This window comes from Filicampus tigris, chromosome 15 (assembly GCF_054856515.1).
Source record: "Filicampus tigris isolate MCC_2025a chromosome 15, RoL_Ftig_1.0, whole genome shotgun sequence".
Classification (NCBI taxonomy): domain Eukaryota; kingdom Metazoa; phylum Chordata; class Actinopteri; order Syngnathiformes; family Syngnathidae; genus Filicampus; species Filicampus tigris.
Window position 1 is genome coordinate 12,331,122 of NC_141231.1, and position 27,215 is coordinate 12,358,336.

The 27,215-nt window shown below is 38.7% G+C and overlaps 1 protein-coding gene across 2 annotated transcripts; it reads right to left on the bottom strand.

Annotated features, from left to right (window-relative positions):
• Nucleotides 1–4: 4 nt before the first annotated feature.
• Nucleotides 5–26,835, bottom strand: kdm2bb (lysine (K)-specific demethylase 2Bb). Of its 2 annotated transcripts, none has more exons than XM_086053629.1 (22): nt 26,674–26,835; nt 25,824–25,968; nt 25,672–25,750; nt 25,539–25,585; nt 25,042–25,220; nt 24,217–24,323; nt 23,331–23,424; nt 22,206–22,359; nt 21,394–21,509; nt 21,197–21,323; nt 19,675–20,039; nt 18,889–18,975; nt 10,843–11,088; nt 8,631–8,774; nt 7,878–7,964; nt 7,484–7,768; nt 5,772–6,107; nt 4,423–4,982; nt 3,931–4,094; nt 3,360–3,521; nt 3,048–3,266; nt 5–2,688 (listed from the first exon to the last, which is right to left on the bottom strand). In XM_086053629.1, exons 1-22 carry the CDS (start codon nt 26,716–26,718, stop codon nt 2,483–2,485), a joined length of 3,954 nt encoding a protein of 1,317 aa, XP_085909755.1. In that variant the 5' UTR covers nt 26,719–26,835; the 3' UTR covers nt 5–2,482. The 2 variants fall into 2 exon arrangements, with proteins under 2 accessions (XP_085909755.1, XP_085909754.1); XM_086053628.1 differs by having other exon boundaries at nt 7,484–7,776; nt 7,877–7,964.
• Between the last annotated feature and the right edge of the window lie 380 nt (nt 26,836–27,215).

Consider the following 27,215-nt stretch of genomic DNA (forward strand, 5'->3'; position numbering starts at 1 on the left):
CAAGTGTTGTTTTTAAAAGGCTTTTAATATCGCAAACTTTCCCTAGAGGCTTTAAATGTGTACAACATTTACAGTCAACATGTATGATACACATACAGTGGTTTAACCATACCAAATAAGAATGTAAACATGTCTGATGAACTTTAAAATAAAAAAGTACAAAATTGGAAATGAACAAATATCCACATAGAAAGACATGAAAAGTGCATTAAACTACTCACTTTTTGCACTGCTTTAAATACAGTGGACCCCCGCATTCACAAATTCCCCATTATTCACGCCCACATACTGTCTTTTATTTAAACCATTCCCCTGCTTATTCACGGTTTTGATCCAATTCCCTATATAGAAGGCCACAAAGTAATTCAATTTGGTACCTAATTCCCCATGTATTCAGTTTTACCCAATCCCTCACTTATTCAATGTTTTGTAGCCACCAGCCCCTCCCCATATTCACTTTTTGGACCAAATTCCCTTGCTTATTAAATGTTTTGAGTTTTTTTTTACCCAATCCCTGCTTATTCGTGTTTTTGACCCAATCCCTCCAGCCGCCCCGCCCCCCAATTCACAATTAAAGACTCATCATATATTTACGGATTTTCTCTATTTGTGGTCGGGCTTGGCCGATGCCAGCGAATAGCAGGGGTCCACTGTACAATGTTGTTAAGATACTCGATCATTCCAAATGCTGAAAATGTTCAAATTTTACTCAGTTTGAACTCAAAACTTTTGACTTTTTCTTCATGAGTCGAAAATGGGAGAACAAAAATGTACCAAGTTTTTGCAGGTTCTTCAAATGGCATAGGGTAAAAAAATACAAAAAATAACATCAACCTGACATACAGTAATCGTTCACTTTTTTTTATGCACATTCTCTAAAATTGGGGGTAGGGAACTTAAGAACCAGCAGAGCATTATATAAAAGCTCAGATATATCAAATGTCCCCAGCCCACATTTTAAATGAATTCAATCAATTCTCTTTCTGGACTTTTCTAAAGTGACTTCTTCAAACTAATGATGGCTTAATTTTGTTGAAACAAGCAAGCATGCATGCTGAGCTATTAGTACACTTTCTCCACAAATAACACACGTAACAGAGGAATGACGAGAACAAGCTTTTAGCTAGGTACAAAGAAAAATGTATATGCACAGCTCTGAAAGAAAAAAAAAAATTAAGAGACCTTGTTAGACTGACTGTTATTTTGAACTGTTCATAATTCCTCTCAAAATTGACTAAGGCTTGAGCTTCTAACTGAAGTATACGTCCCCAAAGCATGACGTGGCCACCATCATGCTTCATTGTAGGTATGGCGTTTTTTGGTTAAGAACTGTATTGGAACAATAGCCAAATAGTTCTGCTAGAAAAAAAACCCCCTACAACGTCTGCAATATATTTGTGGTTGATCAGAGGTACTTTTAATGGTGGCAGATCTGTGATGACTCCCATTTAAAACGAATTCAAATGTGTTAATTATGAACACAGCCACATCCCATTTATGAGGGTGTGCACACATCTGCAACCATATTATTTCAGTTGCCTTCTCGAAAATATAAATCCTTTTAAAACTTGTTTTAACCATCAATGTGACCTAAAACCTGTACATTTCAATGGATTTTTTCTTATATCATGAAAGCCTGGCATTTGAACAGGGGTGTGTAGACTTTTTTTATATCCACTCTATAATCTTGCAGTGGTCTCACTCTTTTTTTCCAGAGCTGCATGAATACAAGTGCATGTCAATAAATTTGAATAAGGTAGAAAAGTTCATATAAGGTGGTAGTTCAATTCAAAAAGTTAAACTCATTATACTTTGTATGTAATGTGTTACTGTGTGTAAAAAAACAAACAACAATTGACCAAAGAACTGCCTGATTTTTGCAGATTAAAAAAATATGAAAAACGTAATACTTTCTGGATGTACTGTATATAATAAATGAGTTTCATAAAAAGTTACATTTTGAATTGAACTAATGTATTGGCAGTTTTCCGTCGTATTCAAATTTATTGAGATCTACCTGTATATGTGCTTTAATACGCTCGACAGTGTCAGCATTTGTATAATAGGTGCAAAAAAAACGTAAGCTGTACATACACACATTACGATAAGACAAATGTGCTTCAATAAATATAAAACTGAAAAAAATGAAAACAATAACACTGTGTATTGATTATCAATATCAGTAGTATAATACTGTATATGAATGTAGGAAACACTTTCTGCTACAAAAATAGTCAATCTCGAACAGAAAAAAAAATTTAAGAAATAAATAACAAAAACGTTAGACAGTTCCAGTCAAAGGTTTAGAGACGCTTCCTTGTGCTATTGAATGGGAAGGTGTGTCTAAACATTTGGCAAGTACTGTAATTTTTTTTACATTCTGGCTCAGTAGTTGGCAAGGAGAGACAACACACAGTGCTGCCATCCTCTCTTCCTCCTTCTCCTCCGATGGTGGTGTGGCGCCCCCGTGTGGAGCAGCGCATTAATCACGGGCAGAGGCGGCGCCGGGTTGGATCCTCTGCAGCAGTTTGTCGTCGATCAGCTCAAACTGAACGCTGACCGACATCTCGGCCACGAAGCGCTGGCAGCCCTCCCTGCTCACCTGCTTGCAGAAGCGCAGGTCGATGCGGCGGATGCTGCCGCAGCGCTTGAAGTAGGTCAGCGATTGGTCCGTCACCCTGTTGCACACTGGCGGGTCACAAATGGCGTGGGTTAGTAGAAGATAGGAAATCAGATATTCCTATAGAGGCTTTCTGCAGGTAATGACACTTCAATTAATATATATGTTTCAAATTAAATCGGCAGATTGATCCGTTATCAGAATTTTTCGCTGCCAAATATCAGAATAGGCCTTAAAAAAAAAATCCATTACCGGTTGGGCAATAACAACAACAACATATTGACTTATCGCTGTGTTCTGCAAAAATGTGAATGGCAAACCTATCAAAAGAAAGAGAGGACTCTCTTCTTTCACCATAAAGTGTATTTCCAGCTTTTTCACCCCAAAAAACTCTAGTTTGAGTTTTCAGCCATGAACAGGCTCCCACCTGAGAGGTTGACGTCGGTCAGGGAGTCCCGGGTGGTGGTCCCTGCGGCGGTCAGGATGTTGACGGACTGGTCGGTGACGTGGTTGCAGTAGCTGAGGTCCAGTTTGGACAGCGCAGCCATGTGGCGGATGATGAGGCGCAGCGTGGCGTCGGTGACGTCCAGGCCGGCCAGACGGAGGTCCTCCACGTTACGCAGCTTGCTACGGTTGTCCAGCTGGCCTGTAGGCGGCGATACCGAGCGGAGGGCTGTTCGATGATGCACCAAAAGCTAACGAGAGCGAATGTAAGCACGGCCAAATAAACAGTCGGTACCTGGCCTGTTATCGGTAGTGGGTGAAAGAAGGTCCCTCATCTGAGCGTCCTTCAGTCCCTCCACCCACTGAACGTCCAGCGTTCTCAGGAGAGGACAGCAGGAGGTGCAGAGAGCGGAGACGGCCACCCACGAGCACCCCGACAACAACAGCACTCGCAAACCTGTGCGGACAGTGTCAGAATTTACATTAGTTCATGTGGTGACCACGAGTCCTCTTTTTCAAGGCCTTTTTAAAAAAAAAAAAAAAAAAAAAAAAAAAAAAAAAGCATTTTCAGACAATGTTTTCAAGTTAGCATCTAAATTCCCTTCCTAAAAAAAACTCAAGTTTTAGGTGCACTTTAGTATAAGCATTAAGATACAAGACTGAAAGGCTCAAACAGTACGTACACCCTGGACGGGTTGCCAGTTAATCCCAGGACACAAAGTCACCAGCCCGTGGTGAGAAACAGAGACAATCAAGCATTCACATTTACACCAATGGTAAGACTCAAACTCTGATCTCCTGACTGCGAGGCAGATGTGCTAACCGCTGTGCTGTCTGACGTACAAGTCAACGCGCTGTTTTGCTACCTGGCAGTCTGTTGATGAGCCAGCTGAGTTGCTTTTTGGAGATGTTGGTCCAGCTCAGGTCCAGGGCGACCGGCTGCCTCCGGATGATCCCGCTCAGCATGAGGGGTGTGATGGACTTGCAGCGGTTCAGATTGATGCGCTTCCACAGCCTCTTGTCGCAGCACCTTCCAACAAACAAAACATGGCAATTTTATTTTTGAGTAAAGTATATTCGCAAGGGATAGAGGGTCGAGCGTGAGTAATTGTAATTGCCTGTGGAACAACTTATATTAACAGATCATATAACAATATTCACAAGCATAAATTATTTGTCCTCTGCGAAGAACGACTAATATTAATTACTGCAGCTTACTGAAGAGTTTCTACCTTTTCCGTGTATATCCGTATGCACGTATTGAACTGCCCACAGGTGGCCAAGGTGCGTATACCAAAAGGAGCAACACGATACCCAGTGAACCGAAGCAAAAAAAAAAACTGGTGCAGAAAACTCACCATCGGTTCCACGTCCTGCACACGCGCATGCACACGCAGAGATCTCTGAGCGCCAGGTGAGCGAAGACGGACATCCAGGCCTCGCGGCGCATGGCGTGCTCCAGGCCGTCATTCAGGGGAAGCCGGTCGGGCGGGGGGCTGATGGGAGGCGGCCTGATGACGTGGCGCTCCATTTGAACGCATTTGGGCGGCGAGCGGCAGGGCAGCGGGCGGGGTGCGAGCAGCGCCACCGGAGGGCTCCGTTTGCAGCTGAGCGGCGAGTGGCGTCGCGGCGTCCCGTTGGCCTCCCGCCTGTGTCGCATCCAGCCTCCGAGGTCCCCGCTGCCGTTGTTCAGAGGCCATCTCGCATCGGACAGCGCCAAGTCGTTCTCGGGCTCCGCCTTGACCGCTCTGTGGTTCTGATTGGATGGGAGCTCCTCAGATTTGACCATTCTGTTTTGATGGGTCGCCTCTTCCCTTGTTTCCCCCGTCTTTGGCTGACTTTGAAGCTGGTTGGCCAGGCTGTTCTGGTGGTTGACGTTGTCTTCGGTCTTGATCAGGCGTCTGCGTTGATGGCGAGCCTATAAGGGAAGCAAATGAGAAGAGATGGGCATTCCGGTCCAGGGACGGAACGGCTCATTTTGTGGACGGTCGGATGAGAACTCTTTTAAAAAGGACGGACTAAGCAAGGACGGAGGTAGGTTTTTCATCCGTCCGTCTAAATGTCCCTAACCGGGTCAAGTACCGGCAGACGTGTTGTGTTGGGTTCTTTTAAAAAGAAAGACTGCCAGCTCAGGTCGCGAATGGAGGACGGACCGGCGAAAAAGGGTAAAGTGTCCATCTATGCAAATTAGTATGTAAATTTCAGATATGGTTCCACGAGTGGTACGATAGCTCCCTCTAGTGGCACATGAAAGAATCACTGCCTAAGTACAATTTAGTTGCATTTAAGTTCAATGGATTTGCATTTTATGTTTAAAAACTGTTTGCTTTTAAATAGCTATTTAGACTTAAATTTTATGCACATTGAAATTATTATTATTGAATTAACTTAGCTGTACTATCAACAAAAATAAATCTGGAGAGGTGGGAGATTTCAATCACATGACTTGACTTGAGTCAGACTTATTAGAATTTGGGACTTGGCTGAAACTTATGAAAGACTCGACTGGAGGACTTTGACTCCAACTACATGATCTGACATGTCTTGCCTGTATGGCTGCAGCTATCAAAACAATTGAGGGTTGTACCGATTATCTCATCGATTCATCGGATGAAAATGGATTGAATGCTCCAGGTGGATTTTTTTGCTTTGACATTTTTTTGTCATTACATAATTCGATTTAGTTGATCAATTGTTGCAGCCTTACTTTATTTGGTGGCGTCCTCTCCTCGGCCTCCTCGCCGCCGGTACTGGGTCCAACTTCAGAGGCGCTTTTGGACAGCTGCTCGCTATCCCCGGCTGCCCCCGTTCTCCTCAGAGGACTCACAAGCGCTTTGGATTTGTCCTCCGTCCTGTCGTAGGCGTCCTTTTCTCCATCCTTATCATTGTCCTCCTCTCGGCTGTCCAGTTCCTTCTTGGCCTTAAAGTGAATTCGGTGCAAGGAGAATCTGTCTTCCAGGTCGTCCTCGTACTCGCCGAGGTCGTTCTCCGTCTTGATGTGCTGCAGTAGCTTCGCGCTCAGAGGCTGGTCCAGTTTTGAGAGCTTTGGCAAAGGGAAAACAAAGTGGATCAACATGGACAGTCATCATTTGAGTGTGGCCACACAATGACAGTATTTATCTTATCAGCGATATATTAACCCATTAAGGTCTAAAGCGCCTGGCTCTACATCTACCCAAAACCTATGGGCGACTACAGAATCACCCATGGGTCTCCCAGAATTTCAAAACCTACAAAATAATTGATATCACAACCCCTGGAGCAGATAGAAACATAATTCCAAAAGAATTTGAGAGAATTTGCATTTAATTGACTAAGAGACAGAGAGTTGGATTAAAAAAAGAAAATGGCTTAAACGCTCGGTTTAAAGGGTAGAAAGGCGCAAAAGCGCTCCTTACTTCAGTAGCCCCTCAATTCCGGCATTTTACTGGATTTTGACTGATCTTGCAAGGCCCACAGGATATTGTCTTCTATTGCTATGCAATCATGGAGTCTACCAAAAGAATGACTAGAGTCTCTTTCAGCAGAGAAAAAGGTTGTTTCTATCGAGTTCCGTTCGTTACGAATCCGCACTAGAAAATAGATATATTTCATGAAAATTCCAGTTCCTGGAGGAAAAAAAAAGGAGGAAATGAGCTTTTTGAAAAAAGCATGCATTTCAAGCATTCACATTCAACACATTCTATAATTTGTGTTGCCTTTTTCTTTGGCGTCATTTTTTACATATTTGGGTATTTGGCATTTAACTCATTCACTGCTATTGACGAATTTACTTGTCTTTTCACACTCATTTTTTTAAACTTTTTTTTTCAAACGTTTGGGTAAAAGAGGGTCTGAAAATGTCTGGCTGTGAATGAGTTAATAGTTTTGCATTTGTGACTTTTGTTTCATTTTGTATTTTATATTCTATTGTAACATTTGTGTAATTTGCATCTAATACCTTTGTTGAAATAGTTTGGTCTCATATTTGGATAATAGTACAGATTTTTTTTTTCAACATTTGTATAATTTGTTCTGTGTGTATATTTCATCTAATATTTTTATATATGAGTTATACTTTTGTGTAATACTTTGCACTTCATATGTATTAGTTTTTATGGATTATTTGAATTTTCTATTACATTCTGATATATATATATATATATATATATATATATATATATATATATATATATATATACATATATGTACACAATTGCATTTTGCTTGTAATAGATTTATAGATTTTATAATATTGTTGTTGTTTTTTTCCATTATATATTTTTTTTATATAAAATGGTGCATTGTGCTGCAAAACCTGCATATTTTTTCATCTGGTTTCTTCTCTATATCTTCTAGTGGCATCGGGGCCCTTAGCAGGTCCTTAGTTTGTGTGGGCCTTGTGCCTGGTGCAGGTGTACCTAATAATGTGACCCTGACCTTCCTTTTGAAATCGGCAGGCTCGTCTTGAGTGTCAAACAGCTTCCGCTTCTTCCTCAGGGGGTTTTCCTCCAGTCTCGGCCGCGGCGAGCCATCCAGGGAGAGCAGAGGGGGTCGCTTCTTCGGAAGCTCTTCATCTCGTTCGGCTTTTCTCTTGGCGCTAACGGTGGCCGGGAAAGGCGAGTGGGTGTCGGGCTCGTCCTTGGCGTCCCGGCACGGACGCGTTTCTTTCAGCAGCGAGCCCGGGAGGTTTGACGCGTACTTGAATCCCGGACCTCTTTTTTGCTTTGAGGCCAAAAGATTAGAAAGCACAGAATCACTTTATTTCTCTTGTTTGTGGTGACGGTTAGAGATGACCAAAGTGAGCACACAATAAATGCATAAACACGCTTACTTTGCCTGTTTTCCCAGCGTGGTTACACGTGGGACACTCCCAGCAGTTCGGCAACTCGTCATTGACAACGCCAGTGGAATCTTTCACCTGCACACAACAACCACGAGGAGATTAGAAATGTAAAAAAAGGATTTACAGTAAAAAGGAGTGGGGGAAACTAACACGTCACCATTCATATTTTCGTTTTCTTTTCACACTGTTAAGGTGGGTTAACTAAGTGGCCTAATACTTCTGTTCATTTCGTTGACATCATTTTGATTGCTACTCTTTTTATTAGACAGTATATAATGTTTGAATGTGTTTACACTAATTAAAATAGTTTATTGTTTCAGTGTATTTCTATGTAACATATTTATTGGACTTCATTAAATAATGGCTCTTCTTTTCTTTTCTCTTACTTTTTATTGATCCAAACACTAACAATAATTTTTTTTTATTTTACATTTGATTAATTATTTATATTTGTATACATTTTTCAAATAATGACACCTCCTCAATATTTAAAAAAAAAAACGTTTCTGAACCTAAACCTTTATTCAAGAATATCTTATTATTGTTGTTGTTATTACTATTGTGAAAAGTTGATGTGATAGAGAGAAACAAGGGCAGATTCTGAATCAGGGCAAAAAAATGCATCTCGAAAAGTTTAATTGCATCTCCTGATTAAAAAATTTGGTAAAAATGTGTTGAACAGTATAACTGGTCGAGCCCCAATTTTCTCCATTTAGGTGCGAGTTGGAACGCATGGCTTGCCTTTAAACAGTGAGGGTGTACAATCTCGTTGCAGATGGAGCACTCCATCAACATCAGCTGGAACTTCTCCTCGTCCTCCTCCACTGTGTCCTCCTTGCCTGCTTCTCCGCAAACCACACACACCGCCGTGTGCGGCAGCACCGGCTACACACAAACCACGTCATCATCATCGTCATCATCGTCATCATCATCATCATCTATGACTTTTAAAGTGACCAAGATGAATGGCGAATAGTTCAAATGTCAATGTAAAATTGTTTATTTTAGCAGTTGAATAATAATCGGTTCTCATTTTTGAATGTTTTATTTATAACTTAATGTTAATAATTAATGAAGCATTTATTTGAATGAATTTAATTAAATATATATATATATCATATCTAAAATTAGTTCATTATTCAAATATTTAATGGAATGCAGGATGTATTATTTACATTTAGATAATTAGCCAATAAGATAAATGAATAAATTAAATTGGACATATGAGCTAGGTCAATTGTAGCTTGAATAAATAAATAAATAAATAAATAAATAAATACATACATACATAAATACATACATACATTTAAAAAATATGTAAAACTGTTTATATTATTATTACAAAAATATGCTTTAAATTGTATGGTGTTATTTATAATATATTAATAAAGTAAATAAAAGTGTTAATGTATATTTAAATACTTGGATTTTTAGTAATATTTTTCACTTGCATTATTTAAAATAATGAATAATACCTGAAAATTATTGAATGAATTGAATGAATACAAAATAAAGTAAAACAAAGCATAAATACATTTTAACCAATTTCAGTGGTGGGTGGGGGGGTATGATAAATGAATCCAAAACATATGACAGGTCTATTTATGATATAAATGCCTGCTTTGCTAGATGAAACCATGAATACTTTTCCCACCCCCGAGTTCAACTGACAATGCTACACTTGTGATTCCCAGCACAAGACAGCGAGTGGTGCTCCTTAGTGTCACCATAGCAACCATCTGGATGAGGATTGAATGAACAAGTCCCCCAGGTCAAGGTCTAAAAATAGCCATGAAACAATAACTAAGAATGTGATTTCTGTAGAAAGCGGGGCTAAATATTTAAAATGTCAGCATTGATTTGTGAACGTTGTACTGCAAAATGTGGAATACAGAGAACCCCCTCTATTTGAGGTGGATTGGGACTGAGGCGTTTGTAATTGCATATCGATGCCGCAAGACGGCAACAACGTATTTAAAAATAAGCGGATCATGAGGCACCAACACCGCACACCTAGATGTACATAATCATGAACCCATGTTACTGCATATTAACAACTGCATTCAGTAGTTAAATTATTCAACACAAACAAACCACCATGAGGTTCCTCGATAGGATTCGCTAGCAAACTAACCTTAATAACACGCTAGCACAAATTGACATGGCATAACACAAGGGCAAACAAATATGCGCATGAGCATATTACACAGTGTCAAGTCATTAAACATATCTCTAAATACAACACCAAGATATATTACTTTTATTGCTGAGCATGAAAACTATGAATAGACGAGTGGTTCTGCAAATAAGCAGATTTGCAAATGCCAAACCAAACCTATGTAGGGATCACATTGTATTTTAAAAAGCATGTTCTCTCTCTATTTTATTGTCTCTCTATAGTGCAGATTTTGGATCTGGAATGTTAAAAATTAAGTTCACCTGTTTCTGTTTACATTCAAAAGTCAAATATCCTTATTTTATGCGAATACAGTGCTGCCTTAAAATACAAGCCTCCTAATATTACTGCAGCTTACTGAGTCAGTTATGAATGTCTCTCTATGGCTGTATTATACTGACCCCTGGTGGCAAATGTGCGCACACCAGACGAAGAGGACCAGCAAACAAAAAAGTGAAGCAAAAAAAATCTGTCAAAAAATGGCTTCATTTTTTACATCCCATTTAATTTTGTTGCTCTACATTTTTGTAAAGCACAACATTATAGAGTGATGTTTTTCTTTTTAAAATAACAGCACACATTTTTGGAGGTTTATCTTTGGAGGCTGGAATGGATTAATGGCATCCTCATTCATTTCAGTAGAGAAACATGATTTGAGATGTGTTTAGAATTAATTGAATTAATAACTCAAAGCACCACTAACTAGTGCGTTTTAGTGAGTAGTGTACATTTTTTTGACGCAGAATAAACGTGGTATAATAATGGAAGGCAACGTACCGCTATGCACTGCCTCATGATGCACGACTGCTTCATGCGTCCCGGCCCGCCGAACTTCTTCATGTCCTTGCAGAAGTGGCATTCGCCGCACTCGGTCCGCAGGCAGGCCTCGCACTTGCGGCAGCGAGTGCGTCTCCTCCTGGCACTCGACGTCCCGCCGCCGCCGCCGCTGCGGCTCGCCGGGACCTTGAGGGCCGACGCCGGGGACGTCGCCATCTTGGGCTTGGGTCGGTGGGGAGGTCTGGCCTGAGGGGCGGAAAGCATAGATACAGCAGCCAATCAGATTTAGTTCCAGGTGCCAAGTCCAGGCATTGACAATCAGGAGACAAAATATCTCTGGGCTGTTCAGACTTAGGGTTAGAAATATGCCTAAATAAATAAGTAAATAAATAAATGTAAGAAATACAATTAAAAACTCTAATATATAGGGTACCGGTACCAATTACTTAAAAATAAATAAAGTTGAATGTTTATGCAAATGTACCTTTTTTTTTTTTTAAATTATGTAAAACAAATCAATTGACTACTTATTTAATAAATAAATATATGTACAATTTTACTATTTATATTATTGACAATGACTAAAAACGGATTATTTTTAATTTGAAACATTTAAAAGTTTAATGTGGGACTGAAAACATTTTATTTATTATTTTTTTTATGTGTTTGTGCGTGAAAAAAATGGGGGGTTTAAAACAAGATTTAAAAAAACAAAACAAAAAAACATTCTCAAAGATGGAGCAACACTTTGAGTTGCATTTTTGTGTATGAAAAGTGCTATATAAATAAAATGTGATTGATTGATTGATTGATTGATTGAACACTCCTCCGGGCTGGTTTATCCTCTTTCATACAATAATGACACAGCAACAGGAGTTCAGAACATTCAGACATAGATCCTCCGTTCTCACTGATAACAATGAATGGATTAATTACTGGTTAATTCTCCTCTGGTATAAAAAGAAAAAAAAGAAGAAGCGTGCTGAGGTGGAAGATGAAGCGAAAGAAGAGATCCATCAAGACGCTCCCCGGAGGCGTCTTCCACATTTAGCTCCTCACTTACTCGCCTGTTTCCACTTCAAAGAGGAAGCGGACGCTCTTTGCTACATTTCCACTCTCTGGCTGCCGCGATTGTTCGTCGCTGGGGAATAAAGTGGGGGAGGGGGGGGGGCTTACATTTACAATGCTGTGCGCTAAATGGGTGCCGGTTCATACAACTGCGTAATGGAGACGCCTTTGATCTGGGTCATTATTGATCCAAATGTATTCTTCGCTCCGGTGCCAAACATGGCTGCTAGTTTTACACACTCGACAATACAATACAGTAAAGTAATTTACTCGCTTTGGAAAATGTATTTCACTGCATTTGCGTTCTTCTGTGGCTTTATATTTCCTGCATCCTTCCTTCCATCTACATCCACAAAGTGGATATAAAAAGTCAACACACCCCTCTCAACAAATAGCTGGTTTTGCCAGGACAGAGGTCTGGAAAATATTGAAATTCTGTCAGGTTGGATGGTGGACGTTGGTGGACAGCCATTTTCGTGTCTCTCCAGAGATGCTCCATCGGGTTTAGGTCAGGGCTCTGGCTGTGCCAGTCAAGAACGGTCACAGTTGTTCTGAAACCACTCCTTTGTTATTTTAGCTGTGTGCTTGGGGTCATTGTCCTGTTGAAAGGTGAACCTTTGGCCCAATCTGAGGTCCTGAGCACTCTGGAAGAGGTTTTCCTCCAGGATATCTCTGTACTTGGCCGCATTCATCTTTCCTTCAATTGCAACCAGTCGTCCTGTCCCTGCAACTGAAAAACACCCCCACAACATGATGCCCCCCACCACCATGTTCCACTGTCGGGATTGTATTGGGCAGGTGATGAGCAGTGCCTAGGTTTCTCCACATATACCGAGTGCTTAGAATTAACACCAAAAAGTTCAATCTTGGTCTCATCAGACCAGAAAATCGCATTTCTCAGAGTCTGGGAGTCCTTCATGTGTTTTTTTGGCAAACTCTATGCTGGCTTTCATGTGTCATGTGAGAGGCTTCCGTTGGGCCACTCTGCGTAAAAGTTGACTTTGTGGAACTTTCTCCCATCTCCCTACTGTATCTCTGGAGCTCAGCCACAGCAATCTTTGGGTTCTTCTTTGCCTCTCTCACTTCTCCCACGATTGCTCAGTTTGGCTGGACGGCTAGGTCTAGGAAGAGTTGTGGTCGTCCCAAACTTATTCCATTTGAGGATTATGGAGGCCGCACTGCTCTTAGGAACCTCGAGTGCTCCAGAAATTATTTTGTAACCATGGCCTGATCTGTGCCTTGCCACAATTCTGTCTCTGATCACCTTGGATAGTTCCTTCAACCTCATGATGCTCATTTGCTCTGACATGCACTGTGGGCTGGAAGGTCTTATATAGACAGGTGTGTGCCTTTCCTAATCAAGTCCAAACAGTTTAACGAAACACAGCTGGACTCCAATAAAGGAGCAGAACCATCTCAAGGAGGATCAGAAGAAATAGCCAGCATGTGAGTTAAATATGAAGGTCGCTGCAAAGGGTCTGAATACTTATGATCATATGATATTTCAGTTTTTCTTTTTTCAGAAATTTGCAAACATTTTTTGTATTTCTGTTTTTTTCTGTCAAGATGGGGTGCTGAGTATACACGAATGAGAAATAAAATGAACTTTTTGATTTTGGCAAATGGCTGCAATGACACAGAAAGTGAAACATTTCCAGGGGTCTGAATACTTTCCGTACCCACTGTGAGTCACATTAAAACTCTTGCCAATGCTTAAGTTATTCTGATTCACCTCAAATTTCAAAGTTCTTTTTCCTTTGTTCCTTCCAAAACTTCCTACATACATCCTTGTTTATTTCCCCCCTTCCATTCATCAATTTCCTTACACTTTGCTACCTTAATTCTTTCAATTTTTCTTACATCCTTGTTTCCTTCCTTCCTTTCACACATTTGTTTCCTTCCATTCTTCCCCCATCCCTTCCAATGTACAATTGTGCTTTCTTTTTTCCTCCCTTCCTTCACATTTCACTCCCCCTTCTTGCATTCCATACATACCATCCTTCTCTCCTTCCATTACTTCCATTCTTATTTCCTGTGTTCCTTCCTACCTTCTATACTTCCTCTGTCATCTTTCCATCCATAACATCATTGATTCTTTCTCTTTCCTTCCTTCCTTTCTTATGCCATACTTGTTTATTTCCTTATTTCCTTACATTGTTCCAGTCCTCCTTCCTTCTTCTTCCCTCACCTTTCGGCCTCATTTTCCTTCCTTTTTAAATCCTTTCTTCCCTCCTTGTTTCCTTTCATGCATTGCTTCCTCCTATCCTTCCATCCCATTCATTACGTCCTTGCTTCCTCCATCCCTTCCATTTGCCCTTTCATACTATTGCTTCCTTCCTTACATCCTTGTCAGACAATCCTAAATTCCATCCTTCCTTTTTTTCCAGCCCCCTTTTCTACCTCTATACTTTTCTTTCCCTCTTTTCCTTCATTCATAAAATCCTAGTTTAATCGCCTCCATCTATCCTTCCTTTTCTTCAACCCCCTCTCTTTCTTTCATCTGTCCTTCCTACAATCTTTCCTTCCTTCCATCCTTCCTCTTTGCCTCCCTTTAATCGTTAGTCTCCCTTCCTCCTTTCCATTAGTCTTCCCTCCCTCACACACTCCCTCCCCTTCTTCCTTCCTTCCTCTCTTCCTTCCTTCCTTTCTAAAAATGCTGTCCCTTCTTTTGGTCCATGCTGTATGTATACTGGATATGTATATATTGGACACTTTGATGAAAGCTTGTAAACAAAAACAAAATAAACGTCAGCTGTTAGAAATCAAGATCAGCTGTCACCCGCTGAGATTTTTTTTTTTTTTTCCCAGCGTCAGCATAGCAACAGCCCAGTTCTGACACACTGACACACACATGCACACACAGAACCAATAAGAGAAGCACAGTGTGGTCTATTATTCTAATACTGGCGTGAAATGTCAAAGGCAGTCAGATGCCAGGTTACCCGGTGGGATTAGTGGGAGATACTGGATGGGATCGGGATGCTGTAATCTGCCCCGGTCTGGATCTGAGGGGTTTGAATTGGGGATTACCGGCGAGGAACTACAAGAACAGACGAGCAACAACAGTAATGGGAATATTGGCAAAATAATAAAATTAAATCAGCACAGCAAAAATTATGCATTTACTAGGGATATCACGATATCCAAATGTCACGATATGATAATATCACGATATGAACCACACAATACGATAATTATCATGATATTGTGGGGGGGGGGGGTTGTCGATATATAAAAAGCTCACAATATTGTGTAAAAGCTCATGATATTGTAAAAATAATGATCTTATATAAAAAGACAACAAACATCACAATATACTGTTTTTGTTCATGGCCAGTACTGCGCTCCTATTGGCTTTGCACAGCAGAAGAAAGTATCATGGTCTATGTCACGGGTAGGGAACTCCGGTTCCTCGAGATCCATATCCTGCCTGTTTTGGATGTTGCACGTCTAACATAATAACACTTAAAACAACATCATCCGACTTTCAATGTTAGAATGACGAGGAAGCAAGCAGTCGTTTTAGCCAAAAACAAAGTACAAAAGCACTCTCCTTCGTTCTCCGCTGCTCCTCTCACTAGCCGTACGATGCATTCATGAACCTCGGAAACACTACAACTCGGCAAAACACAAATCCGACCACAACACATATAACCCAATTCGTTACAATATGCTGTTGCCCATTCAAAGATTCTAATGCATAAAAAGTGTAAATAATTTCATAAAGACTTTAAAGTTACTATATTTCATTATAAAAATTGTTTTAATATACTTAGCAATAGCTAAAATAGCTCACTTTTATTATTTTTTTCTAAAGAATATACCGTTTACTTGTCATCTTTTCAAAATAAACATATATTTTTTTAAAAATCAGGGTTTTTTTTGTACCGAAAATATACCGAACCGAATTTTCCAAGATATTGAACCGAACAGAAATGTGATTTAGCGTACCGTTACACCCCTAATATACACATACATATATATACACATACATATACATATACATATATATATATATATATATATATATATATATATATATATATATATATACATACATACACACAGTATATATACAGTATATACACGCACACACACACACATTAGCATTTAGCTCTCATTATATTTGAGTGAAACTTCACCACAACTGCGAGCCGAAATTATGAATGAAGTGCCTGCACTCCGTATCGGCGAGTAGTCAAACGTAAGTATTTGGTAGTGGTATCTGTGCATTACAAATTATAATGCAAACCCCCAATGTAAGGCTCGCGCACTCCAGTTTGACAATCACTGCTCTAGTGGAACAAGCATCCTTTTTGACTCACTAGGCAACAACAACAATATTATCATTGTCACAATTTGGTAGAAGGATGGAACAAAGGTCCTCTGTGTGTACGTTATGTCTCGCCGATAACGCTGAAATGCAATAAATGGAAAGAAAAAAGAAAAAATACAGAAGAACCAATCTACTGTTTGTACAGGAATTGTCATTCCTCTGGTTCACAACCAATCACAGCCTTCAGTCTCTCAGCTGGAAAAACACTCTTATGAAGGGATTTATCACACTCAAGCACACACACGCAGCAAACCTGTCACCAAAAAGACCAGCAAAGGGGAATTTCATCTGTTTATCCTCAGGTAGCTCAATCTTCCCGCTACGCTGCAGAGCTGCTGCATGCATGCATTCCTACGGTGGCCTCCTCACTACGCAAGCCTGTCGGAAAGATGGGAGGAGGCGTGGGGTGGCTAACCTGCTCCGAGTCGGAGTCGTAGTCCTCATCGTCGGCGCTCAGCGACATGGCCATGGCGGCTTTTTCACACGCTGTCCAGCGCGCGACCAAATGACATGGCTGCACTTGTCTCCTCCTCCCCCTCCTCCCTACAACTCCACAATACCACCAGCAGATGTCGGCAGCACAAGACCAGCCAGCCTCATTAATATAGGGGGGTAGGAAAGGAAGGCAGTGCACAGCCAATGAGAGGCTGGCGTGCATCCCAACAGGCATGCCCTCCACCAATCAAGAGAGGAGGTGCGCACAGATTCATAATTATCACATGATGCGATGCCAATGGGGACAGATGGCATCACAGTGCAAAAAGAAAACATAAACATTCAGATTTTTTTTATATGTAATATATATGTGGAAAAATAAAATTGTATCTGATTAATTTTTACAGGTTTTCAATGTTTTTTCTAAATGGGACTAAATGGCAATATTACCTTTTCTAAATGAATGCAACCTTTTACTAATACAACTTTATTCTCCTAGTAAGATTTTTTTCAAATATGTCTTTATCTTTTATATATCTTTACTAAAATGGGGGTCAATCGGGAGACAGTAGTGCAGCCAATGGGAGACTGGCATGCGACTCAAAACGCACTTGGTGTTGAAAACTTCAGCCGGTCCGTTTATCTCGCTTACACTAACATCGATGACCACAAGACCGCATTCTCTCAAGGTCTAATTTATCCAAAATGGTTGCTTGTTTTTAAACCTACATATGGGGACAACTTTGCCTCACCCATGTGATAATGTGTGACTCCACGTTCTTCACGATGTTCAATTAGATTGCGTGCCAAGACTGCCATAGATATGGAAGACCAAGCAAGAGAGAGGGCACGGCGACATAACGGACTAGTTCAAGTCACCTAGCTAATTAGTTAACATTGTAGCGTGCAGCGCCCTCCTCCAATGAGAGGAGATGCGCTGATATTCCTATCACACAGAGCCAATAGAGACAGATGGCATCGCATTGCAAAAAGGCAAACATAGGCATACACACACGCACGCACAACCACACGCACACACAGCAGCAAGTGGCCTTCACATCTATATACGTAGGTCCTCCTATGTTGACTGAACATTTTTTTTTTAATTGAAAAAAAAGTCAGACTTTTATTGAAGAGTTTTTTTTTGTTTGTTGTTCTTCAAACTTTATTCTCATAATATTCTGATTTATTTCTTGAAAACATACTACTTCATTCTGGTAATGTGAATATTTTTCATCAAAAATTAGTGTACCATGACTTATTTCTCCCCCCAAAAAATTTAATTGAACAATCTAAAAGAAACTACATATAACTTTATTTTCATAATATTAAAATTTCTTAAGCCATCCTATAACTTTTTCTTGCAATATTATTATTTTTTCCAATTAGAAAAAAAAGTTTATTCTCCTAGTACTCCAAGTTTCTAATAAAAAATATGACTTCATTCATGTATAATCTAAGTCATTTATCCTAAAAATAAACGAATAAAAGAAATACTATGACTTAATATATATATATATATATATATATATATATATATATATATATATATATATATATATATATGTGCATATAAGTACAGTATTCGCATAAATGATCATTTTTTTTTGAAAATACACAAGTTTTTATTTAAATGAATACAACTTTATTCTTGTTATTTTAATATTTTCTTAAACAGAAAATGGAACTTTAATCTTGTAACATTTCAACTTATTTCTCAAAAAGCAAGAGTTACATTGATAAAGAATACAACTATCGATATAATAATAATTTCATCAAAAATCCTATTTTATTCTTCCAAGTTTAGGTCTATGTTCCTCGAAAAAACATTATATCTCCAAAAAACAACTGTGTTGTTTTAACATTATGCTTTTTTTTTTTTTTTTAATTACAACTTTTTATCTAACGAAAATAAGACTAATTTTATAATATTACAACTTATTTCTTGAAATAATATGGCTTATTTTCTCGGAAAACAAACAAAAAATGCAAAAGCCATTCCATCTTAGTGTGGACCAAATTCCACTTCAGTTCTCAATGACGCACACACTCAGATGCTATCTCATTCTCTTCAGAGCACACACTGCCGCTTGAAGAAAAGAATACAATAATACCGCTGGTGGGAAAATCAAATATTAATTTTCTTCCCCCATTTTGTTAACAGTACAGAAGAGCAACTGCAGATAAATTAATTACTTTAAGTCTACCTTCATGGTTCTCTTTGGCCAGAACACAACCGGAAGTCCAGTGATGGCTAACTTTGGGTCATCATCGGCGTGTTCCTTTAAGACAACCTACAGCCAACAATAAAAAGACTTGATTACATTCATTATGCCACTGTGTACACTGATTTTTTTTTTTCCATCTTGCTTTTTACCTTCATTCGTTATAACTTTGCTAAAATAATTATGATTTTTTTTCTTGTAAGTTTATGACTTAAAACAAAGTGTTTCTGACGCCAAAAAAATTACGTTTGTCTTTTAATATTATGACAGTTATCTGATTTGTTATCTTGAAAAAATACTTTATTTTCATAATATTTAAGCTTATTTCTTGGACAGCTACGACTGTAATAAAAAAAAAAAAAACCACACACTTTTCTTGTAATATTACAACATTACATTACAACATCTCAGAAAATAGATCTCGTCGTAAGACTGTAATCGAAAAACGTTTTTGCAAAAAATACATTAAAAAAAAAATACAAGTTTATTCTTATAGCATTACAAGTTGTTTTTTTTCCTCAAGAAATAAAAATGTGACCTCAGAAAACAGAATTTTATTCCCTTTAACATTACGCCTTTGGGAAATGGGAAACATTACCCCGGTTCCTGAACGTTTCGTGGGTCACGCAACAGTTTAATTCTGTAATCCCAGGTTTCACTGTATTTCTTGAATAAGTATGACTTTTTATCTAAAAAAAAATGCGACTTTATTCTTATAAGTTTAGTTTTTTTTTCTTCCTCAAGTAGAAAGTGCTTCATATGTCTTACCTTCATGTCCTCCAGCAGGCCTAGTGGGTTCTCCAATCCCTCTGGAACTTCTCTCTTATGCTCGGGTAGCGACTCCAGCTTTTCCACCAGCCTCTTCAGCCCGTTGATTTCAAATTCTGTCAGATGAATCCACTTGTGCGATTCCAAGGTCAGCGATTCAGATAGGAAGTCCGCAGCGTTGGAGACGGGATAACAGCTGTCCTCCGAGTAGGCGGGCAACGTGGCTTTCGGAAATTGCTGGATGGAAACCACTGCTGGACTTTCGCACAGGTCATCTCTGAGCTGTGAATCGCACCAGTCTTCATTCATGTCCTGACTTCTTGAGTCGGAGCAGGGGCTTCCCATGTGGACTTTTGTCTCACAGTCTGGAAGGACACGTAAAGATAAAAATAAATGCTACACTGGCTTTCTGCAGACTGACAATCCATCAATGAAGTTGCGGAAATGGGGTAATAAATGATGAGATGAGGAGACGAAGGTGAGTCGAGACTCTTTACTCTCCACAACCAAACTGATGTTTACAGAGCAAGCAGCAAGCTAGTCCCTTAAAACCCTTTCAGAAAAATTCCTTCTCCCATAAAAGTACAGGTCCCTGGTGAATGACTATGTTTACATGGAGCCAACATTTGGGTTAAGGTCAAACTTCAGATTTCTGAAACATTTGGAAAAATCCGTTTACATGGGCGAGTCGACAGAGGTATGCCCGCATTCAAATCAACCTATTGAAACGGCGATGCACGCACGTCGTGACGCAAGTCGACGTCACTTCCGCTTGTTACTTGCTACCATCAATAAAACATATTACCGTTATATTCATGTCACTCACCACAGGAATAAAGCAGTCGATTTCCTCCACGTTCCAAAAGTCTGCCACTGCGGTACGCCTCTGAGCTTCGCCATGATTGTTTAAATCTCGGCTTGTGTATTTCCGGCGAGTTGCGTGCCAGACATGCGCACTTATACACACGTATACATGTGTCTCGATACACATACACACTGTTTCGCTTGTGCCGTAGGGACAGAAAATACTGTGAAAACGCCGCAAAGGAATCATTGCATTCAAGTTAGACTCGCTACGGTGAGGATGCCGCATTTACAAGCACTTCCTGTACTACAAAGACCAAGATTCCTTGTAGTTGAGCATACACAGAGTGAGCCGTGCATTCGGGATATTCCGATTGCCGTATACATGCACGCATACTCGGTTGGAAAGGGAGTAACCCAGGCATGATATTCGGAATTTTAAAAACCCCAATAAGGGCATATTCGGGTTATTGCATGCGTTTACATGGCTTTTAGAAACCCGAACACTGCCATTATTTGGGTTGTAAACGTAGCCTATGTCTCTCCATTGTGATTAGATGCATTGTTGAGTAGCTTAGTAGCTGGGTTATTAGGTAGGTACACACTGCAGACAATAAGTAGAATATTATTACTACACAGTGACCAGGAATTATTTATCTCACGCAGCGGGGTGTTATTTTAGAAATGAAATCATATTCACAAGTGTGATTGTGCTGACCCATGAGAAAAGGCTCCTTCCGGATCTCCTGAGAAAGGTAGGACCGTTTGGTCAGGCAGTGCATGTATCTCTCCAAGACGTACCAGCACATCTCATAGTAGAAGGGGAAGCGGAACTTCGAGTGAACCTGAAAAAAATATATATATAGTTTTACCTCATTTTAGTTTCTATGTCTTTCTAGAACTGCCGACACCCACCTTGGTACGGTTCTCAATCTCGTGGATGGTGAGCTGCATTGGAATGTTAAAGCTGTGCAGGATGTTGCCGCCGAAGACCAGCGTGTCCTCGGGAGTGTACACCGCATGAATCCACCCTAATAATGGAAAAGTGGAAATATACTTCTTGTCTTAAAAAAAATAAATAAATAAATAAATAAAATACTCATTGCTTAAAAAAATAAATGTAATTGAAAAAATAAAACACTTTAGACTTCTAATATTACAACTTTTTCAAAAATAAATAAATACCGGTAAATGCAAAATGTTATCCCGCAAAATAAAACTTGAGTCTCAAAGTAATCAGACTTTAAAAATACATTTGAAAAAAAGGTATACAACTATACAATATTATTGTAATGTCATGAGTTTTTCTAAAAAGTTTTTTTTTTTACCCCAAAAAAAACACACATTTATCAAGAAAGATGTAAATGTATTCTCATCATATTACAACTTTAAAAAATAAATTCTAAAAAATACATCAGTCATGAGTAATATTCTTTTACTGTCATAATGTATCCATGTAAGATTAGACTTTCAATGTATCTCAAGAAATCCACATTTTAGTCAAGAAAAATCCACAAAATGCTTGCCATGAGTTTTTTCTCCAAAATAAACATTTTCATCTAGAAAATGCAACTTAATTTTCATAATAGACTTTACATCTAAACTTAAAAAAAACATTCCTTCGTAACGTTATGTCTGTTTTTTTGGTTTGTCATTAATGTAATCTCATCCTCACACTTTTTGCAAGGTAAACTGCTGCACTGAGCAGGTTTCAAATGGGAACCCACCAGACGGGATGAAGAAGGTGTATCCCTGCTTGAGCTCCACTCTCTGGCATCCGTCGGCGCGATCTCCCAGGAAGATGTCGCTCTGCTTGCCTGACAGCACCCAGTCCTCGTACAGGGCAAGGTTGTGCAGCGTTGGGGGCACCAACCAGAACACCTGAGGGTCAATCCATGGCAACAACAGTCCCAAATATGACTGGTTATCTTGAGAAAACATCTGACTTAAGTCTTGAAATAATTTAAAAATGTAATATGTGTCATTTAAAATGGAATTATATGACCAAATTATCACAGTGGTTACATCTTAAATAGTCTGTTTAGATACAGAAAAAACTAAAGCCCTCATCTCAATTTGTTTTACTACTTCACTGTAGACGTTTTCAGTCATGAACAAGGTGGCTGTCTTTTAAGTCCTTAATCATTAAAACATAAATTTTTCATTAAATTTGATTAATATTGTAACTTTTCATTTTAAAATTTGGTTTTTTTTACCTTGAAAAATACTATTTATTCTCAAAATATTACGTTTTTCCCTAAAAAATGCACATGCAAAATATGACTTTGTTAAAAAATTCATCAACATTAAAAAAATATACTTTCTTAAAATAAAACTTTTTCCTCAGAAAAATAGGACATCATTCTAGTATGATTAACCCTTTTTTCCCCCCAAAAAAGGATTCTTGTTATAAGACAACGGTTTTAAAAAATAAATTGTTTTTTTTATTTATTACTTTATTCTCATACGATGATATAAAATAAAAATGTAATTCCTGTAATATTACGATTTGAAAAAAAAATCTTTAAAAAAAGTCAACTATTGTAAAATGGCAACTAAAAAAATACTTTTTAACCTAAATAAAACAAAATTTTAGTGTCGCAATATTACAACTTTTCCTTTTAAAAAGCAACATAATGAAAAAAACACCTCACTTCATTCAAGTAAAAGGACTTTTACTTATAGTCACACCTTTTAAAAATTAATAAATAAACAAAACAACTTTATTCTACTATGGCCTTTTCTTTCCATCGAAAAAGTACGGCTTCAATCAAAAAAGTAATATGATTTCATATCCCTGAAAAGAAATCGGGAAATTGATGGTTGTCATGACAACACCATTGCATACATACTTTTTGCCCCTTGAAGACATGATACCACACGGATGTTCCCCCAAAATCGATGTGGAAGTCCGTATAGCAGCCCTTCACACTCATCAAACAATACCTAGGACAGAAAATACACATACGGTATAGTCATATACGGAAGGATAAACAAACGTGTACATCTACAAACAATAGTAAAAGAGAACTGGAACGGGCTCCGAGCGTAGACAGGGATGTAAACTGAAGAGTGTTAAATCTCCAAGGGGGCCATTAATAATTCAGTCATTGAGCAGGATGTGAGTTAGATGAGATGAGCCTTAATTTGATGGGAGAGAATCTCAGGAGGAAGGAGAAAAGAACATAACCGGAGGAATTATTTGAACAGTGTTAAGCCGGCGAGCATCTCTCGGACAACTAAAAATACATGGAATCCTACGAAAAACTCTTTACGTTCGTCGGCCACCACATTAGTTACACCTGTACGATCCAACTAGAAGCATAAAAAAAAGAATAGTGCACATTGGACAATATAGCAACACATGTTGTGTTTTTCCAATAAAACCAAGGTTGAATTTTGGCCATCATTACAAAAGCTTTGTTTGGCGCTAGTATAACACAGCTAACATAATAGAGTTTCTCACTTAAATTAAAGTGAAAACCAAAGTAAAATAAAAACTAAATATGCAAACACCGACTCTCTAAAATGACATTATTCAAATCAGATCAGTATTTGGAATGAATAATACATATAAAGTGGATCATGAGATATGTCTCTGAGCTGATTGTGCAGCCAGCAGCAGTCAGTGGAACTATTTGAAATAAAAAAATAAAAAAATGTGGAAGACTGGAATAGTGCCACTTAAGAAAGTGGAGAGGACCACTAGTTCAGTACGCAGCTCTCCAGCATGCCTACCTTTGCACTTTCGGATATTTCATCTCCGAGATGACATTGGTGCCCTCGGTTTGGCTCTGCTTCAGATAAGAAGGCCACATGTTGTCCACCCAGTCCACTTGATCAACCTGGAAGAGTTGATTATTTTTCGATTAATTTGATGAATCGGATAAAAACAAACTGTTGGGGAAAAAAAACGTTATAATATATAACTTGCATCTAGAAAACATACAGATTAACTTGTAAAATGTAAACATAAAGTTTAAAATACCACTTTATTCTTGCCTGATAATGGCTTGTTTTCTCGAAAAATTGGACTTTTATCTCAAAACAATTAGACTTTATTCTCCTAATATTCTATTTTTTTCCTCATAAAAGCTTATCTAAAAAAAATCCAACTTTATTCTCATATTTTAAAAAACGTTTCCAGTAATATGACTGCTTTCCTCGCCAAAAACATATAGTAATACAAATATAAAGACTCAAAAATCTCAAAAATGTTTTACTTTTTACTTGTAATATGACAGACAGTTTTAGATGGAAAAAGAAGTCATCCATCTTATCTAAAATGTGTTATTTTGATAACTTAATCTTGATAAAATACACATTTTATCATGACCTTTGTCAGCTGCTCCGACTATTTTACTAAAAAAATAAATACATTTAAAAAACAAGACTGAATCTTGATGGAAAAAATACCCCTCCAAGAAAAAAAAAAGGTAGGACTTTTAACCACAAAAACACAAAAGTAAGTAACATGTGAGTGTTCAAAACACTAACATGAAGTCACTTGATTTTCACCAAATCCGTCCATCTCCTTCTCCACCATGTAGGAGAGTGACGTACCACAGTGGGTCTCTTGATGAGGTTCTCCAGCTTAGTGTGGCTGAACTCCAAGCTGATCACGTTGAACAGTTTGTCGCGCTCTTCCTCTGGCGTCTCGTAGTAGCGCACAAACTGGGCCATGCTCATTTCCGAGCCTTTCTGAGTGCTCACGTCCATCACGTCCACCGAGCGACGGCTACCTGTATGCAGAAGTAGGACACATACATATTATTGGGGCTGATGCCAATTCCAACATTTGGCAGAATAAACAAAAAACAACAATTAATCATCCGATTAATTCAAAATATAAACAATGAATAAAAAAAACTTGTTTAGGTCCTTCAATGCTTACAACAATATTGGATATGAATTACCGGCAGAAAATTGGACTGTTTTACAATACTTTGTCCTGTAGTATTTGTTTAACTTTACAACAGAGAAAAATTTGCAAAAGTCTGCCAATTGTTTTGAGGGGCCAAATGCATGACAAAATGAGTCGATAATAGCATTTGACTTACCGACTAAGCCTTTAATTTCCGACACTGTGAATTCCGGATCAGGCATTCTGTGTACATTCCAAAAGACCAATTTTCCTCAGTTAATAGTTACAAAACAATACATTCAGTAAAAACGAAGTAAATGAGTACTTACATGATCCCAAGTCCTTCTTTCTCTTTGAAAATAAGTGGAACTTTTAGGGCCTCCCGTTGCACATATTCATAAGTGAAGTCTGTGCGTACACAAGAGGGACAATTTACTGATAATATAAATTGACGAGGTGAGAGCGCGTTACTGCTTTTTACCTTTAGCTTCCATGAAACGGACAAAGTTTGCGGCATAGTTGTCGCTGGCCAGCTTGTCCTCCACACTGAATCCTCGGATGTTGACCATCTCCTCAACATCGGACAGGTCCTCGTTCTCGTCGTACAGCCGCCGGCAGATGGAACGCTGCCCGTTTTCAAAACACACACTTTAGGGTTGTGTACATACAAATTAATTTCCCTCAAGGGCTCGAGATCAATCACTTTGTTGTTTTATACTGGTAGTTTTTTGTTTTTTTAGAACAATAGGGCAGTAGTTCTGAACTTATTTTATGGTGTAAATGTACAAATACATGACAAATATGAGTCTTTCTCGGGTTCTGCAGAAATGTACAATCTACACACTAAATTCACTTGCGAAATCCATATATTTTGAAGAATCTTGCTTTTTTTTTTAGGTTTATTTACCCCAAAATGTTAATGACCTCTCTCTCTCTCTCTCTCTCTGCACACAAACAGACTTGATTTTTATCGCATTTTGGTCACTGTTAATACTCATTTGTATGCTTCTATTCTATACCTGAGTGTTTCTTTTCAGCATTATATCTAATTGTGATGTTGTCAAATGAAAAACAAATAATGTTTTGCAACTTAAAAAAATAAATAGAAAAGAAAAAGGCTTTCACTGCTTAGCATACAATGCTTCCTCGCATTCAGTGTCACATAATATCAAAAACTTGTCATTGCTGTGCCAGTGATACTACTACGGCTACTAGCACTACTACTACTACTACTACTGTACACGGTGCACAGTATTAGCTCGGCTAACTAATTAGCTCCAAGCCTCTGCCCTCTCCTCGGCCAAACGTCGCCACGGTTCGCGGTTACCCACCAGCCGGCGGCCGGACTCGGCACACCTTTCCCCGTCCTGAGCCATCGCCTGCTGGGGGAGAGTCTCTTCTACTCGTTCAGCCTCGAAACAGCATCTCCGCGCGTAGCGCGTAGCATGCTTCACAGGTCCAAAACAAGGGAACCATGTTTTTGTGTGTTACGTCACCGCCAGGAACCAAAACATTGGCGGACAGCATCACTTATTTATTTATTTTTCATTTGCAGAAAAATCGTATGCAACTGTTAATTTATAATCCATAATGAACATGGAAAAATTTATTATTGTTAACAAAGCATAGGTTATAATCAAAAATATAATAAATAAATAAATACATACATAAATACATACATACATAAGTAAGAACTACTAAATCACTGCGACATCCATTCTTTTTAAAAATAATTATAGAACGTAACTTTATTATGATTAAAAGGTGTCAAATGAACCGCATATGAAAAAGCGTTTCGTACATATTACATATTAGCATGTCTATCGGAGTGGCATAATCGATAATTGGACGACCAGTTAAAAATCAATTGCCT

Bases quoted from the DNA above. Each gene is read 5' to 3' on its own strand.
- kdm2bb (XM_086053628.1), bottom strand. From the start codon at position 26,718: ATGGCTCAGGACGGGGAAAGGTGTGCCGAGTCCGGCCGCCGGCTG. The intron at 8,775-10,842 runs GTACGTTGCCTT...GTTTGTGTGTAG, and splicing joins TCATGAGGCAGTGCATAGCG to CCGGTGCTGCCGCACACGGC. The intron at 4,983-5,771 runs GTAAGGCTGCAA...CTTCCCTTATAG, and splicing joins AGAGGACGCCACCAAATAAA to GCTCGCCATCAACGCAGACG.